The 15896-nt window shown below is 39.3% G+C and overlaps 1 protein-coding gene across 1 annotated transcript; it reads left to right on the top strand.

Annotated features, from left to right (window-relative positions):
- Positions 1 to 2173: 2173 nt before the first annotated feature.
- On the top strand, positions 2174 to 3526 carry pou4f3 (POU class 4 homeobox 3). Its single transcript, XM_030793840.1, has 2 exons — positions 2174 to 2293; positions 2633 to 3526. The coding sequence occupies exons 1-2, from the start codon at positions 2174 to 2176 to the stop codon at positions 3524 to 3526; spliced, it is 1014 nt and encodes a 337-aa protein (XP_030649700.1).
- Positions 3527 to 15896: the final 12370 nt, after the last annotated feature.

Genomic DNA, 15896 nt, shown 5'->3' with positions numbered 1-15896 from the left:
TCTTCTTTCTGCGGTTGCCGGGGTGGTCACCATGCCTACCACCCAGCCAGTGAAAAACAACTGTTCACCTGAAGACATTCGTGCTGACCTATCACACAAGTTAATTTTTCTGGAAGAATTGGACAGAGTCTGAATTGCCTCCCATTCCCACAAGTGTGAATTCACATGAATTAGTTCACACAGTGTTTACCACATGAATAAAGACTAATTCAAAATAATGCTCTTCTGACTCTTTGGAAAGTATGTCACAAATATATTGCAAAAGCTACATTGTGTCATTAGAAACGTAGACTTAATAGACAAGTTTGACATTTTAGCCAAGTTCAAGCAATCATAACTTGTCTTTTTTTGTTGTTGTTGATATATATGTATTTTTAATCTTATAAAAACAAAGGTCAATGTCTAATCCACCCGACATTCCACTGTAGGCTGCATGTCTTGTTTGTAATCTCGTGGTCTGTAGAAATTGTTCAAGGTTTCATGGACTTTGTTCTGTTGAAGCTGCAAAAGAATAAATTACATTAAGAAAGCCCTGAAGTGAATTTCTGTTTCAACTGGGTACCATGAACTGAAACAAAACCCTGATTTAGGGTTAGCAAAGGTATACCGCGTTTCCGTTACACACTTGAGCCAATTACACAAGAGAAGTAGAAGGCTGGTTTCTTTCAAACTGTCTCTAGACAACCCCTGAACACTCCTTGGCCAACCCTGGTGACTGAGGTTAGCCACTTGACATCTGATTCTGCCGTCTGCATTTTCTGGGTATGAGAAAACAATGTTTTTTTGTTTTGTGGGGTTTTTTGGTCATTACTCAGTACGTGACATTGATGAGAAACCTTTTTATGTCGACCAAATGCGGGAAATAAAAAATAAAAGTTTGATACCTTTGACACTTCGGGGATCCTGTGTGATTTGATGTTTTATGCATTACTGACAGATGACAGAAATGTTTAGAAATACACTTTGTTTGAAGAAGAAAATAAGTTCCATGAATACATAAAAACATAACCATCTAAAATGAAAAATAACAAATGGTTTCTGAATGATTTACTTTCTGGAACTCTAACCGTTGGGAATTGGAGACAGAGAGGGCCTCAGAATAGTACATCGTTCCTAAATACTTATTTCAAATTAATTTCTCTTGTTTTATCTGTGAAAATTTGAAGCCCTGGAACAATTCCATTTTCAGCACATATTACAGAAGAGCTTCGAGTGAATGAGATTCTGTCGAGAAAAAGAGGTGTTTGTTCCACATATGCCGTGTCACCACTGTGGGAACATTTTGGGAGAGCTGCACATAGTTCTCTGCAAGACCTTGTTTTCTATTTGTGAAAAAGGCAAAGAAAGAAAAGAAAAGAAAAGAAAAGAAAAGAAAAGAAAAGAAAAGAAAATTCGTAGAAAAGACAATCTTTCTGATCATTCATACACTTTTCTCCATCCACAAATGTACAAAGGTCTACAAAATAAAAAAAAACTGTCAGAAAAGGTTCAAATGGTGTATGGCAAATTCCAGATGCCTATGTAAGATACTGTATTAAAATATAGTTACTTAGCAGTGTCAGTCATTTTATAAAGGATTTTCTTCTCTGGAGAAAGGATTCTTCTCTGGAGTGTCAATATATTGGAGGACATTCTGATTCTGTGGGATTTTCTATAGGCCACTTTAGTGTTGGTGAAATTAATTTAGGTGAGAAAAGTCATGGGCTACCTGTAACATTACAGCCAACTGCTGTATTTACTCGTGTATGGCATGGACAAACACCATAAAACTCTTAAATCCAACCTGTGGACAAAGTTAAAATTCTTCTCAGAGTTAAATGCGGTTTTCTGAAAAGTCTGCCCCTCCACAGATTGGAGCTCAATTGAAATATTAACCTACTTGTTTCGTGTGTAACTTGGTAACGTTCACCTTTGGCGCACCAGGCCTGCGCGTGCCCCCCCCCCCCCCCCCCCCCCCCCCCCCCCCCAGCCCACACGCTGACTCGCAACCTGAAAGTTGAGTAAAGTAGCAGGTGGAGACAGGGAGGGGAGGGAGGGAGCAGAGGAGGAGGAGGAGGAGGGGGGGTAGCCTGAGATACGCTGCCAATGGAAATCTCACACCGGGAACGACGAGTCCAGAGAGCTTACGCTGCCTCCATGTCAGGGCCACTTACCTGCAAAGTGCGCAACGAAGATGATGGCTATGAACGGCAAGCAACACTTCACCATGCACCCGGCGCTGCAGGAACCCAAGTATTCGAGCCTGCACGCGACATCCGAGGGCATGCGTCGAGTTTGCCTACCTGCCCCGCAGGTACGTCTCATGATTAAAAGAAAAATCTTAAAAACAAAACAAAACAAAAAAAGATTGATTCGAATTTGACGTGTTTTTCAGTCGATTCATTGACACTGTAAATCTCATTCCCTCCTGTCGTCTGAATCTCTCTCCCGAACTTACCCCTCCCTCCTCCCTTACCCCTATCTCTTCCTTTCTCTCTCTCACCCACATGCCTATTCAAGCAAAGCCGCTGCTTTCATATTAATTTTTATGACCTGTGCTTTGAGGAGGGTTCTCTCTGTGCTTGGAAATGTTTTTTAATCCGGAGTTGACAGAATTCCCCAATGACTCCCATATGCGCACTCTTCCCTGCAGCTCCAGGGCAATATATTCGGTGGCTTTGATGAGAGTCTGCTGGCCCGCGCGGAAGCTCTGGCGGCTGCTGACATTGTCTCGCACGGAAAAAGTCACCCTTTCAAGCCGGACGTGACCTACCATACGATGAGCAGTGTCCCTTGCACGTCTACAGCCTCCACCGTACCCATATCCCACCCCTCCAACCTCACCTCGCACCATCACCTCAACCAGACCTTGGAGGGAGACCTGCTCGACCACATATCGTCAGTAAGTTTGTCCGTTAGCGGGATGGGGGCACCGCCAGACCCGTCGGTGATGACAACGCAAGCCCATCAACACCACCTCCAAACGATGGGCCATCTCCACCAAGCCATGGCCATGGGACACCCACATACCCTGTCAGTACACAACGGAATGGCCTGCGTCAACGATGTAGAGTCTGATCCCAGGGAGCTAGAGGCGTTCGCAGAGAGATTCAAACAAAGAAGGATAAAGCTCGGGGTGACCCAGGCGGACGTGGGATCTGCCCTTGCCAACCTTAAAATACCAGGAGTGGGTTCTCTCAGTCAGAGCACCATTTGCAGGTTCGAGTCATTAACGCTTTCGCACAATAATATGATCGCTCTCAAACCTGTCCTCCAAGCTTGGCTGGAAGAGGCTGAAGCGGCTTACCGGGAGAAAAACAGCAAACCAGACCTTTTTAGTGGCAACGAGAGGAAACGAAAACGCACGTCAATTGCAGCGCCAGAGAAGCGATCTTTGGAAGCCTACTTCGCCATCCAGCCCCGTCCGTCTTCGGAAAAAATAGCAGCCATCGCCGAGAAGCTGGATCTAAAAAAGAATGTGGTTCGGGTTTGGTTCTGCAATCAGCGACAAAAACAAAAAAGAATGAAATATTCCGCGACTCACTAGTGGGTTATAGCAATATGACATTTCCAAAAACAGAACAGGGATCTAAATACGTTAATCAAGATTTTGTGAGTAAGACTCGACTCTGCTTGAGAGGTTGAAATTATTTATTGCCTCATTCGTTCAACGGTCCCTAATTATCGACTACACAAGTCTGTCAAGATCCATCGATAGATAAAAGTACAGTTTACACGTTTGGGGCTCTTTGCTTATTTTAGGCACGACTGTTTAATTCCTCCATCACAAGGTCACTTATTTCAATAATGTAAGAAAGCTCTGTAGTCTGTCAAACGGAACAATACGGAACTTTAAACGGATTCCTGATACATGTGGATTTTAAAAGTCGTTTCAGTATTATCACACGTTTAATATATTTTAAAGTGTGTGCGTGTGCTTATATATTTAAGGACAGATAATTTATTATTGATAATTCACGCACCGAGTCCTCTCTGTCACGCTGTCTCGAAATGTCATGAAATAAGTGTATTAATGTTGTAATATTCGTTTAAATGCCTGTTAAATGTGATGGTAATTGCGTTTCCGCGTTAACTGACACAACATCCTGTCTTTCATAAGTCTCCTGTATCAATATTAATAAAGTCAATATGCATTAATGAGAGTGAGACACAAACGACTAAAGAATGCTGCTATATTTATTTTTAAGTCAAGGTGTTGACCACTTGCAATCACTTGAGTAGCTGTTTTTTTTCTCACGTTAAGATTTCACTTGATAAAGTGTGACTTTGAATGTTATTTAATAAATGATTAAATATTTTCTAATCTGTTTGACGATGTCTCGTTTCTTTGTTCATTCATTGGATTTGGGGGGCGTCGACAACGAGTTTGAGATTAAAAAATTCTCCTTATATTTCATTTTAAACCTCATTTTAAACATTCGTTCATATCAATAAAACTGCTTAATAATTATTCATCATCTATAGGCCACATATTTAAGACTGCGTATAAGTGTTCAGACTGCCACAAGAGCATATAGCCTTTATTTTAAAACTAGTATAATTTCATCAGAATTTCCTGAACGTGGTTTATTTCTTAATATAGGTCTTTGTCCAGATTTTAATGAAGTGTTATAATTGGACTAAATATTTTAATTAAGTATCACCCTTTCTCTTTACATCAGGCACTCTCGCCGAAAGCGAAAAGTGCTGTCGTCGTTCTTAGCCTATGTCTTCTTGAGAGATCTTTTGTTGTTTTATTAATGAAGCCCCAAAGCTCAGCTGCGATTAAAAACGAACAAGATACAGGGAAAACGTTACCTATTTGAATGAAACAACCTTAAAGCTCCCTTAACAAGACTAAAAACCTCATAGACGTAAAAAAAAAAAAAAATAAAAACAAAAACAAAAAACCAACACACCTAAACAAAAAACCTAAACAAAAGCAAAAAAAACAAACAAACCCAGAAACCTCTAATCAACCCCATGTCCCATTTTTTACGGATCTGTTTTCTTTAATTAAGCTCTCGTGAATAACATATGTCCCTATGCCAAGTCTTTATGTGGCGGAGGTTTGAAATTATTAAATAATGGTGATGCAATATTAATTGTATATTGGTATAAAACCAGACGAGATGCAGAGGAGAGTTGTTAGTCCGGGCGCGCGACTACGACACTCATGGGAGGAACGGACACAAGTTTCAGGTACAGGCCGGCAAAGAGGACTGATTCTCTCTCTCTTTCTCTCTCCCTCTCTCTCTCTCTCTGTTTTTGCAATGCGAATTATAAAGATATTGTTTATTTTTATAGACTTTATTCGAATATACAGGATGCAAAGGGGTTATTGATTTAACTTTATTCGAAAGTAAAATCCAAAGTTACTTTCCTAGTCAGTTTAATAATGCTAATAATAGGCTAGTAATAATAACAATAATAATCGTTGTAGTTATTTCATTGGATGCATACTTGCTGATCTTCATAAAGATATGAATAAGAGGGAAATTAGAAACTTGTTCAGGTAAATTAATCTATTTTTTTCAAATGTCAAAATATTAGACGGTGTGACGTGACGAACAGCCAATTGGAAGTATAAGTCTGTTTATCAGTGTGGTGGTCTCAACAAAGTTTTACTTAATCTGTAATCGCCAGTTTTAGTTTGGTAGCACCGGTTAAACGCTGAATTAATTAATGCCTTCGCGTGGATTTATAGAAGTGTCATTTTAAAATATTCAAATATTTGCAGTTATACGTTACTGCAATTTTAGTCATATGATTTCTTCCATTCCAGGCAGGTTGATAAGTCGTATATTTTGACCAGATTTATAAGGAATACGATTTAAATATGTTATTTTAAGGAGAATTACGTCATTTCACCCACTGACACAGCATGCCCTGACCACAATGACATGATAACGAAAATTGTTAGCCGTCTGGCCTCTTCCCTGCAGAAGAACCTCTGATTATTTGATAGGCCTAAACGATTCGTGAAATCATGGAGAAACCATGTTTATTTTGTGCAGTGGCTGGAGTGTCTATCATATTGTCTGTGAAATTTCTTTTACTGGGCAATCCTACTTACTTATAGTAAGATCACCAATATTTAGAATGATTTTACTTTTCGTTTCAAGAGGTAGATTTGCCCGTAGCTGCACTCGAAACCAATTTTGGATGATAAGATGAATGGGAGTGGGGGGGGGCAGTAGGCTAGGCAACTTTTTCCACCGAACTGTGGTTGTGTCTTCCTTATTATGAATGTTCATATCAGATAACGCTTTTCTCTCTTGATTTCGATAAGATTTTTCGATGAAGTAAACTAACTTTAGGATTCCGTGTAGTCGAGTGACCTTCATGGGGAAACTGCGCACAGGTAGTTCGCAACCGATCTGCGCGTTGTGTCGAGCCTATGGGCCACTGTACTTTATTTGATAGTTTCTGAAACGTAGGCAAAACACAAATCAGCCAAGATAAGCTTGTAATGTCTCATCTTTGCCAGAAGAAGGGTTGGGGCTTTAGAGAGGAAGCATGAATTATTTATTTCAGTAATGCCCCTATTGATATCATAACTGACATGCAACAAAGTAAACTGAGCTGAAGTTCATCACAACCCGTGAGCATGTGGCGAGTGAACGCACGTAAATTATTCATCAACGATTGAAAGGTGCAAGCGGCTCGTGTGCAGTGAATGGTCTCTTCCATAACGTAAACCTACCTGTTAATAACCGTTATTACCGGCTTGTGTTCTAGGCTACCTGTGTACAAAATTAAGAAAATCAAGATGTTGAGTGAATCAATGAGTTTACCTCTCCAAATACATTTGCTTAATATGTGTCTGCACTTTGTTTCGTTCTTTTTGTCTGAGGGCCCAGTGGCGAATTTTTGATACATTTTTAGCCATGTGTATGTGCGCGCGCGTGTGTGTGTGTGTGAGAGAGAGAGAGAGAGAGAGAAAGAGAGAGAGTTTTTACATTGGAACACATGGTGGAAAACGGAGCCTGACAGAATGAGGATGGAGGTTATGTGTAATCGCTGTCGATGCCCCCCGTCCCCGACACTCAGGGGTGAAGCGAGTGTAAGGGAATGGTAGAGCCAAGTCGCAGCCGTCTCAATTATTCATAGAGCGCCAGCAGCAACAAATGAGAATGTGACCAATGCGGAGGCAGACAGGGCGCGCGGTGAATTTTATTAGTCCCTTCCAATAATCGTCACACGCCAAGCCATCTAAGGCCTCAGTCTGAGGTGTCTCTGCTCGACATGTCACAGGAATATCCAAAGGGATTCTGTTACAGGGAAACTTGAGGCTGCCCTTCAAAGGTGAAATTCGGGCGTGGCCAGTGTCGACATGCCTCAGTGCCCGAACGGCCTTTGTTATGTGCTGCTTGAGAGGTTTTGATCTTGAAGAAGCACAAAATTAGCTAAAAACATAGCGGGATTTTGCTTAACTGTACTGTGCTCGCGCGAACAGATATACAGACATGTTCGTTTTGGATGTGCACGCGATTTATGTAGCTGTTTTGTAGTTTCAGTTGAAATTATACGAAGCAATGTAAACTGTTAAGACTAACTAGGCCTACAAACTGTATGGATTTTATTACACATATTAGCCCATTGTGATAACAGCATGGGAGGGTCTTTTCCGATTGCACACTTTTAATTTTCTAAAATGAAATTAAGTCTTTTCAGTTCTTGCTGGGTTTTTTTTGTTACTGATTTCCATAAAAGGGCTGTGCCTCTGTCAGTTCACAATTCAAATAAAACATTCTTACAAAACGCAAAAGGCGATGTTTTCTTGTTATATTATGTGGGATTGCTCTCAATTTCACCACAAACCAACAACCACAGGTTGGTCCATAATGTTTGCCAAATCAATAAGGACTGGATTTCGGAGTAAATTCTGTTTTTATTCCAGAAGTAACACTGGAAATAGGAGTTTTAATTTGTTGGTAAACACTCGACCTGAGATGAAGCTCCAGATACATTGTTTGCTGTACCGTCTTGTGTTAACTTTTAAATCTATGAAAGCTGAGAGGAGAAATAACGGTTTTGTAGATTGAAGTTTCTTGTGACCCTGCACAGCCGGGCGGAGGTCAACAGTTCATAAGACTACAGTTATACTGTAGAAGAGGACCAGAGAAACCATACCATTTCTTATGAATGAATTAATGCAATATAATAAAGTAATTGCTTGTTTAATTATAGTTATGAAGCATTGCCCAGTCCTGGCGATCCGTAAGATATAGCCTATTTATTAGACTAGTACATCTGATTCATCAAATCGACTCAAGAGAGTGGTATAATATATAATAATGTAATATATAAAAGAATAATCTGGGTGTAAACAAGAAATGCCCCTGGTAATACGAGTTGTCTGAGCTCTGGTATTATTTAAGTCTCTTATATTGTATAGTATAATAATAATTGTATAGTGTGATATCTTATATTGGAATAGGCCCTGTGATACTATTGCCTTCTTCACAACGGGTGAAGACGTCAGACCTTAAGAAAAAACGGTTATCACACGCTCCTCAATATGAGATTAGGTGTCAGGTGGTAGTGTTTGATACTAAGTGTATTTAAACAGGCGGGTGTATTTTCTTCTGAGACGACCGTTCTGCTGTTGTGGGACAGCGCCTTCAGAGACGGAAAAGCAAAAAGCCCACGAAGTCCACAGAGAGCCGAGCAGCCGGCAACTTCACAGCAGATGTCGAGCTCGCGTTTCCAGTCTGCCCTCAGGCAAAATTTAACGTCACATAAGAAAGACCATGCCATCCACAGCTTCCCGACCGGATATGGTTTGCAAATAGTCACAAGTCCTGCGTGCAGTTGCCCTGGATATGAAGTACGTCCGTATGTATAGTGAAGCATACTTGATACTGGGCGCCCCTTGCGTGTTAATGAATTCAGTGAACTGGAGTGAACTCATGATCATTTGAATAAATAATTGAAACGGTTTGAGAGCTTTAATCTATGCTTGTTTTAATTTATAAAAAAAAATAAAAAAAACTTCCGAACTGATTTAAACTAATAATTATAAAAGAAACAACTAATGATATCGTGTTATTAAAAATACTAGTCTCAAATTTAAAACATTAGTTATGTCATTGATAGCCTAAGCTATATTATCTATCTATCTATCTATCTATCTATCTATCTATCTATCTATCTATCTGTCTGTCTGTCTGTCTGTCTGTCTATTTATTTATTTATTTTTTTTGGTTGCTCCTCTGATTAAACTATAGGATGTAAGCCCTGTGGAGTAGGCTACTCCAGAAGATTATGCAAAACCCACATACACCTTTGATATAGCATAAAATATTAAACACATAAAATTATGTATCAGAGGAATAAATGAATAATCACAGCCTCAGTGTGTGAATTAATGGATGGATGTCCACGAGAAAAACGTAGTATTTACAGATAATTACAAATTGAACTCCCATCGATTACGGGCATCACCTCTTCTTTTAAGAGCACAATCAACATCCTGTTTAGGAAAGAGACAGAATCCACAAGACGATCGCACAATTCATATGCACACCAAAGCATAGACAACTACACAAGTCATGTCAGAAACAAGTAAAAAGGTTCAGAAATAAATGTTAAATTGTGCAAGAAAAATCCGATTACATTTCTTGGGCATGTGCACTAAATAAAAACTCCGCTTTGATAAACATGTTTTGGTGGACACGATGACTTTGACTGGCCATGATCAAGTCATAAACTTGAAAATATCAAGTTAATCGCACCTACAGTAGCTGCAAACAGACAGGCTAGCATTGCTTTTTACGGAATGTACAGCCTTTTTGTAGCAGACACATTGACAGAGTGAAAGACAAATTGGAGAAGTATTCAGAGCGCATCATGATATTTTATGCTTGGAGAGAGAGAGAGTGGTGATGTGACCAGAGCTGGCAAAAGTAAAAGTAGAAGAACTCTTTAAAAAAAAAAAAAAGTACTCTAAGTGTAGAGTTAAACTGACAACCCATTTCTGTAAAGTGTAAGTGAGAGACTGTTTTACTCTTAAGTATTTTTCAGGAGAGATATTTTAACTCTACCTAGAGTATTTTTATTAGCAAAAGTGCTTCTGTTTGTACTTTTACCATATCTGGATGTGACGGTGGAAGAACAACAACGGAGTTACGGTATTAGTTAGTTCAAGTGATCTTTTCTACTTGTATTAGCCTAAAACTGATGGATAGTCTGGAGAAGAACAGGACAATGATGAAGCAATAATAACAGTAAAGTGGCTTTCTGAGCCAGTCATTTTCTATACGACAGTATCACCGAATGTTGCAGATATTGTTATTCATATGAAGTAGGATCACTGTTCAAATTACAATAACTATTTACAAGTTTTAGAAATCCAATACGTGTAATCTAAAAATGTTTAAAATGTTCAAAAATGCTTAAAATAAAAAAAAAATCCATCTCGAAATACATTTTGCTTGATTTAGACATCAATGCCACTAGGTTGTGGTGTCGAGCTAAATCAAGTTCAGGTAAACGAACTGCTCTTGATAATGGGTCACACGCGACCTCACTTAAGGACAACTTCCATGATATTTTGAATGTAATCGAAAATACATGGTGAAGAATTTTATCTCCTGGTTTCCATGTTATTGTATTTCCATGGACTGTATCATATCAGTATCATAGCCTATTTGTTGCAGACAGGGAGCGATAAAGACCAAAAGACAAGCAAACCGCTCAAACAATTAGGAAGGTGTTAAATGTTGTCTATACACGGATAGCCACGTGCTAAGAAAAATCAATATTCGTTCGTTTACTTAGCCATTTGTGTTTTCAGTGACTTGGGATTCACTTTGCTTTGGCACACAGTATCTTCAATGCAGATTTGCATTAACATTCAGCTGCAACTGTAATTACTTTCAGCTCCATTAGCGCTCCTCAGAATCATGGCCGTCTGCCCTTTTTTCGCAAATACGAATATTGCTATTCCAGGGCATCTTTCAGTAGGCACAGACTCACTGTGTATTGTAACACGCCATCAGCATGGCTTAAACAGTAACATGTTTCAGTGGGGTCATTGTGTAACCACAAGTTATAGCAACTGAACATGTCGCCTAGCCTATAATTTAATGTCCATATTACCGTTTCAGTCTGCTCCTCGAAAATAGCGTTGCAGGCCACTCCAGGATGCTGAGGCCCAAACACTATGTCTTTTTTTAACATTTAGAAGCCTGTGCCTCTAATGCCTACTTCCTGTTTTCTCTATTTTTTCGACCCCCCCCTTTAATTTTTGACATTTTCTTGTCCATGGCTTTCGTTTGCCATCTCACTGCTGGTCGCTTCTTTTGCATTAATCTGGAAATGTTAACGCGTATTAAGTAAATTGGTTATGATTGGCCAGTGAGGCCAGTCCCGGAACAAACACGCAGCACGCTCTCATGCGCACCCCGAATGACAGGCACACAACGAGGGCCGGTGAAGAGACAGACAGGGTAAAAACTTGATGGGTTTTTTTGACGGTCCACCGGCCCAACGCATCTTGAGAGAACCCTTGTTTCAACTGTGTAACTGTAATTGGCTATAAATCTATATAATTAGTATGAGTTAGGTGGCATACGTATTGAACTTTGGGGTCTCTACTAGAGGTGTACAGAGACGTCATTATCTGTATCTGTATTCGGATGGTAGATTAGAAGTGGGCGTGGTTTATACCGGAAGTAACGTTAAATCAGGCAAAGGTTGTACTTTCTAATCTAATATTCATTGGCAATGCAATTTTTGTGCCTTCAATACATCAAATTGATCTAATGTTGGCATATAATTAATTATGAAATATATTTCCACATCCTCATACTGTACTTTTCATCTCTCTCTCTTTTTTTTTTTTTTTTAATCTTTATGATGAACTAAAGTAAGTTTTATAAACTGTCTCAACCCCACCACCAGACCCCCTCTAACTGGGGGACACTGAACAATCAGAAACTGAAAAAAAATGTTTTATAAATCGAAAGACTCTGTCTTGCATTGGAAATAAAAACTATTTACAGTAAAGATATATTGGAACATATCCTTCAGTTGAAGGGAATAATCTCAAATTCCAGTGATGCTGCATTCATGATTCTTGATGCGTTAACATTACTGCAGTTCACTGGGGAAACGTGAATTATTATTTTACAACTGAAATTTGCGCTAACTCGGTGTGGGGGCGACCACCGAAAAAGGCCTATAGCGATCACTTTTCAAGTGTAGTAAATGAAACGACTCGTCACTGAAATCAAAGTCCTATGTTGTAAACATAGGGCATCCACAATCATATGAAACGACTCGCCACTGAAATCAAAGTCCTATGTTATAAACATAGGCCATCCACAATCATATGAAACGACTCGTCACTGAAATCAAAGTCCTATTTTGTAAACATAGGCCATCCACAATCATATAAAACGATTTGCAGAGGTGGCAAAAGTAAAAGTAGAAGAAGCAAAAAAAAATTACTCTAGGTAGAGTTATAATGTCCCACCTGAAAAAGACTTAAGTAAGAGTAAAATAGTCACTCAGTTACACTTTACAAAAACAGTTGTCAGTTTTACTCTACTTAGAGTACTTTTTTTTTAAGCAAGAGTACTTCTACTTTTACTTTTGCCACCACTGTCGATTTAAAGAAACATAATGGCTGTCACACAGATTTTTTATTATTTTTTTTCCTGAATAATGACGAGCAACTTCGGGTAGAAGAAATATCTGTTTCCATCACATTTTTTTGTGCTTTCCCGAATAACGTATTCAGATTCAGGTACATCCCTAGTCTCTACAAAGTATTTAATGCTTTGATATAATTTTATGGACCCAATCCTCAACAGAATCATCCCCACCCGCCCCGTACACAAGCCTGTCTCACCGACTTGAAGCACAAACCATGAAACATATGCTGTTGCTTCTCAGTCTTCCGACCAGTCACCTTAAAAGTGAAACTAAAGCTTGGTTAGCAGAGGATGGTTTCGATCCATCGACCTCTGGGTTATGGGCCCAGCACGCTTCCGCTGCGCCACTCTGCTCACCAGCACCCGATGGGACTAGTGCCTCATCCATTAGGCCGTTGGGGCCTGTTTGACCCTGGGTCAGCAGTCCTCACACCCTTCTAGTTAGGCTGGGGTGAAATACATAGTGAGAGAGGAAATCCTTTAAGAGCTCATACAACCTCAAATTTCTAATTTATCGATGCATGTGGCCAGTACAATGCTGCAATACTGTGTCTGAAAATCTAGTCAGTCTACTCAACAAATCGGAATATAGCCCTTTCTACCTGTTCCTTTGACTCATATAGGCATGGTACAGCTCTGAAAAATACAGAGAGCCCCTTCACTATACTCTGCATGGACATTTTTAGTAACACACCATACATCTGTAAGTGAATGGAGAGAAGCCAAGAGCATTTGAGTTCTTACCAACTGGATGATGCATTTTACAAGGCATCAATTTGTTACTGACTGCATTTAACACAACCTCCTACAGTCATACATAAACCTGGATCAAACTGAATACAAACTTGACAGCTCCAAAGAGGTCACCCAAATCAACATTAAAAACTTTGACTATGTACACATTTCCTCAAGTAGAGTAATTAAACTGGGGCATACACAGAGCATACACTAGAACAGATAATGCAAATTGAAAACCTCATCAAGTGTCACAGAACAATAAACTTATAAGCACATACTGACACACTTGGGCAATTAAACTGATAAACACACAGAATGTACTTGATGTTAAACCAAGTTCTGACAAGTGTAAGCATGCACCATTCCAGAGCACGACTGCTGGTCTGCTCACAGTGCCGGCTGCCAAAATCCACAAGGCATCTTCCCAGAGTTCCCTGCCACACAGCACCAACTGTGACCTCTTGAAATGAAAGGGAAAATAGCCCTTCCTCACCAGTGCTTTGATTAATAAAGAAGTAGGCCTGACAGAGCTTCCAAAAATACGTGCTCCATCATTTATTGTTTCAAAATAAAAGGGAAAATTAGAGGATGAATGTATGATGATATGGACAGAGGGTCCAGAGTTTGGTCAGGATGTGGAGGGGGTTGCATGACCTAAAAAGTTTGGGAACTGCTCACTTAGCTGAACCTGGTAGGAAACTGAACACATCAGCAAATGTTTAAAGGTATTGCTAAACCTATCAATCAAAAAAAAAAAAAAACACGCCTCATGCTACTCATGAACTGAAAACTTACAAAACAGACAATGAGACACATATGGTCAGCAGACTAACTCCCGGTGCACTCTGCTTATGTGAGTGTATGTGTTTTAGACAGAGAAACATTGTAAAGTAATAAAGATATATCATTGTGTTCATCAGGTTATCTCAAGAAAACATCAATTACAACATTTGATCACCACTTCACTCTTAGAAAGGAGAACACACTCCAACAAACAGAGATGGCAAAAGTAAAAGTACTCTTGCAAAAAAAGGTACTCGAAGTAGAGATAAACTGACAACCATTTTTGTAAAGTGCAAGTGAGTGACTATTTTACTCTTAAGTACTTTTCAGGGGGGACATTTTAATGCTACCTAGATTACTTTTTTTTTTTTAACAAAAGTACTTCTACTTTTACTTTTGCCACCTCTGCTAACAAAGCTGTTCAATCTCATACTGATCAGTCATTCCACTCCACATCTGAGCTGATCCTGTGTGAGACTCTACACTGTGACTCTCTTACGTGTACTGTCTGAAGCCGTGTGGGGAGAGTATATGAGACAAAACTGCATCACAAAAACAGAGAGCTAAAAATGAATGTCTCCTTTCACCACGAAAACAGTTCACCTTTTACTACAGACACACAAATCTGTCTGTTGGACCAGGGGCTGAGAACCCAGGTCACAGAGTACTTTATAGAATGAATTTATAAAAGTAGTGTTTGACACTGACTCAGATTTGATACCTATTGCCTCATACAGAGTAAAGACAGCAGAAGGTCTCGACATGACACTGTATATTGTTTTTATTACTTTTCTCTTTTTTTTACTTACACTAAGGGTAACTTTGCTTTGGTTTCTCTGAAAGTTTTTTCAGGTAAAAAAAAAACATATTGTATTAGTGAAAGTGAGAAAGGACAAGAAAAAATGTAACTCACACTTCCATCAAGTATATTTAGAGAAAATCTGTAATTGGAGTGATGTGATTTCTTATATTTAATGTCTTGGGGAAAAATATAAAAAAAGTCATCTGCTATATCTCTTTTATCGGCCTAGTTTCACTGTCGTTTGAGGAACAGTAATAAAAAAAACCCTCATATCGTGAGTAAGAACTTAGAGAACACAAGGTGTAAATGTTCACTGCACTTTTTCACATACAAATTCAGAAAATCTTCACTTATTTGAGTATGCTGACACATGACTCAGTATGCGAAACTCATCATCAAAATTTTAATAAATTCCTGAAGAGTAAATCAAATCCTTGGATAGGACTTGAATCACAACTAAGTCTTATAGTTGTATACTAAAACTGACACAACAAACTGATGATAGTGCTCCATCATTTATTGTTCCAAGATAAAAGGGGAAATTAAAGGATGAATGCATGATGATGCGGACAGAGGGAAGAAAAAGAATGTAGAATGAAGGACTGAAGAGAGCTGGTAACGAGAGAGGGCGTCTATGAAATCGTAGAAAATGTTCATTTAGACACCCCGCCTTCTGCCAGATCAGCTCGTATCGGCCTGTGATTGGCTGGAGTTTGGACGCGGAGCACAAGCTGGTCTGCTGAAGTGTCCGTTGGTCCTGAGGGGAAAAACGTGAGTTACAATACTGATAAATATGCAAATTCAGTTCTAAAACACTGGTTATTGTCTTAAAACAGCATTTTTCAGATTCACTTGTAAAGATCCACTGGACAAAAATTCATTAACCCATCGTTAACACTCATGCACCTGATGCAACTGGTCTATCAGTC

This window comes from Chanos chanos, chromosome 16 (genome assembly GCF_902362185.1).
Source record: "Chanos chanos chromosome 16, fChaCha1.1, whole genome shotgun sequence".
NCBI classification, from domain to species: domain Eukaryota; kingdom Metazoa; phylum Chordata; class Actinopteri; order Gonorynchiformes; family Chanidae; genus Chanos; species Chanos chanos.
The sequence above is the reverse complement of the archived record's forward strand: the minus strand, read 5'-3'. Positions and strand labels throughout refer to the sequence as shown.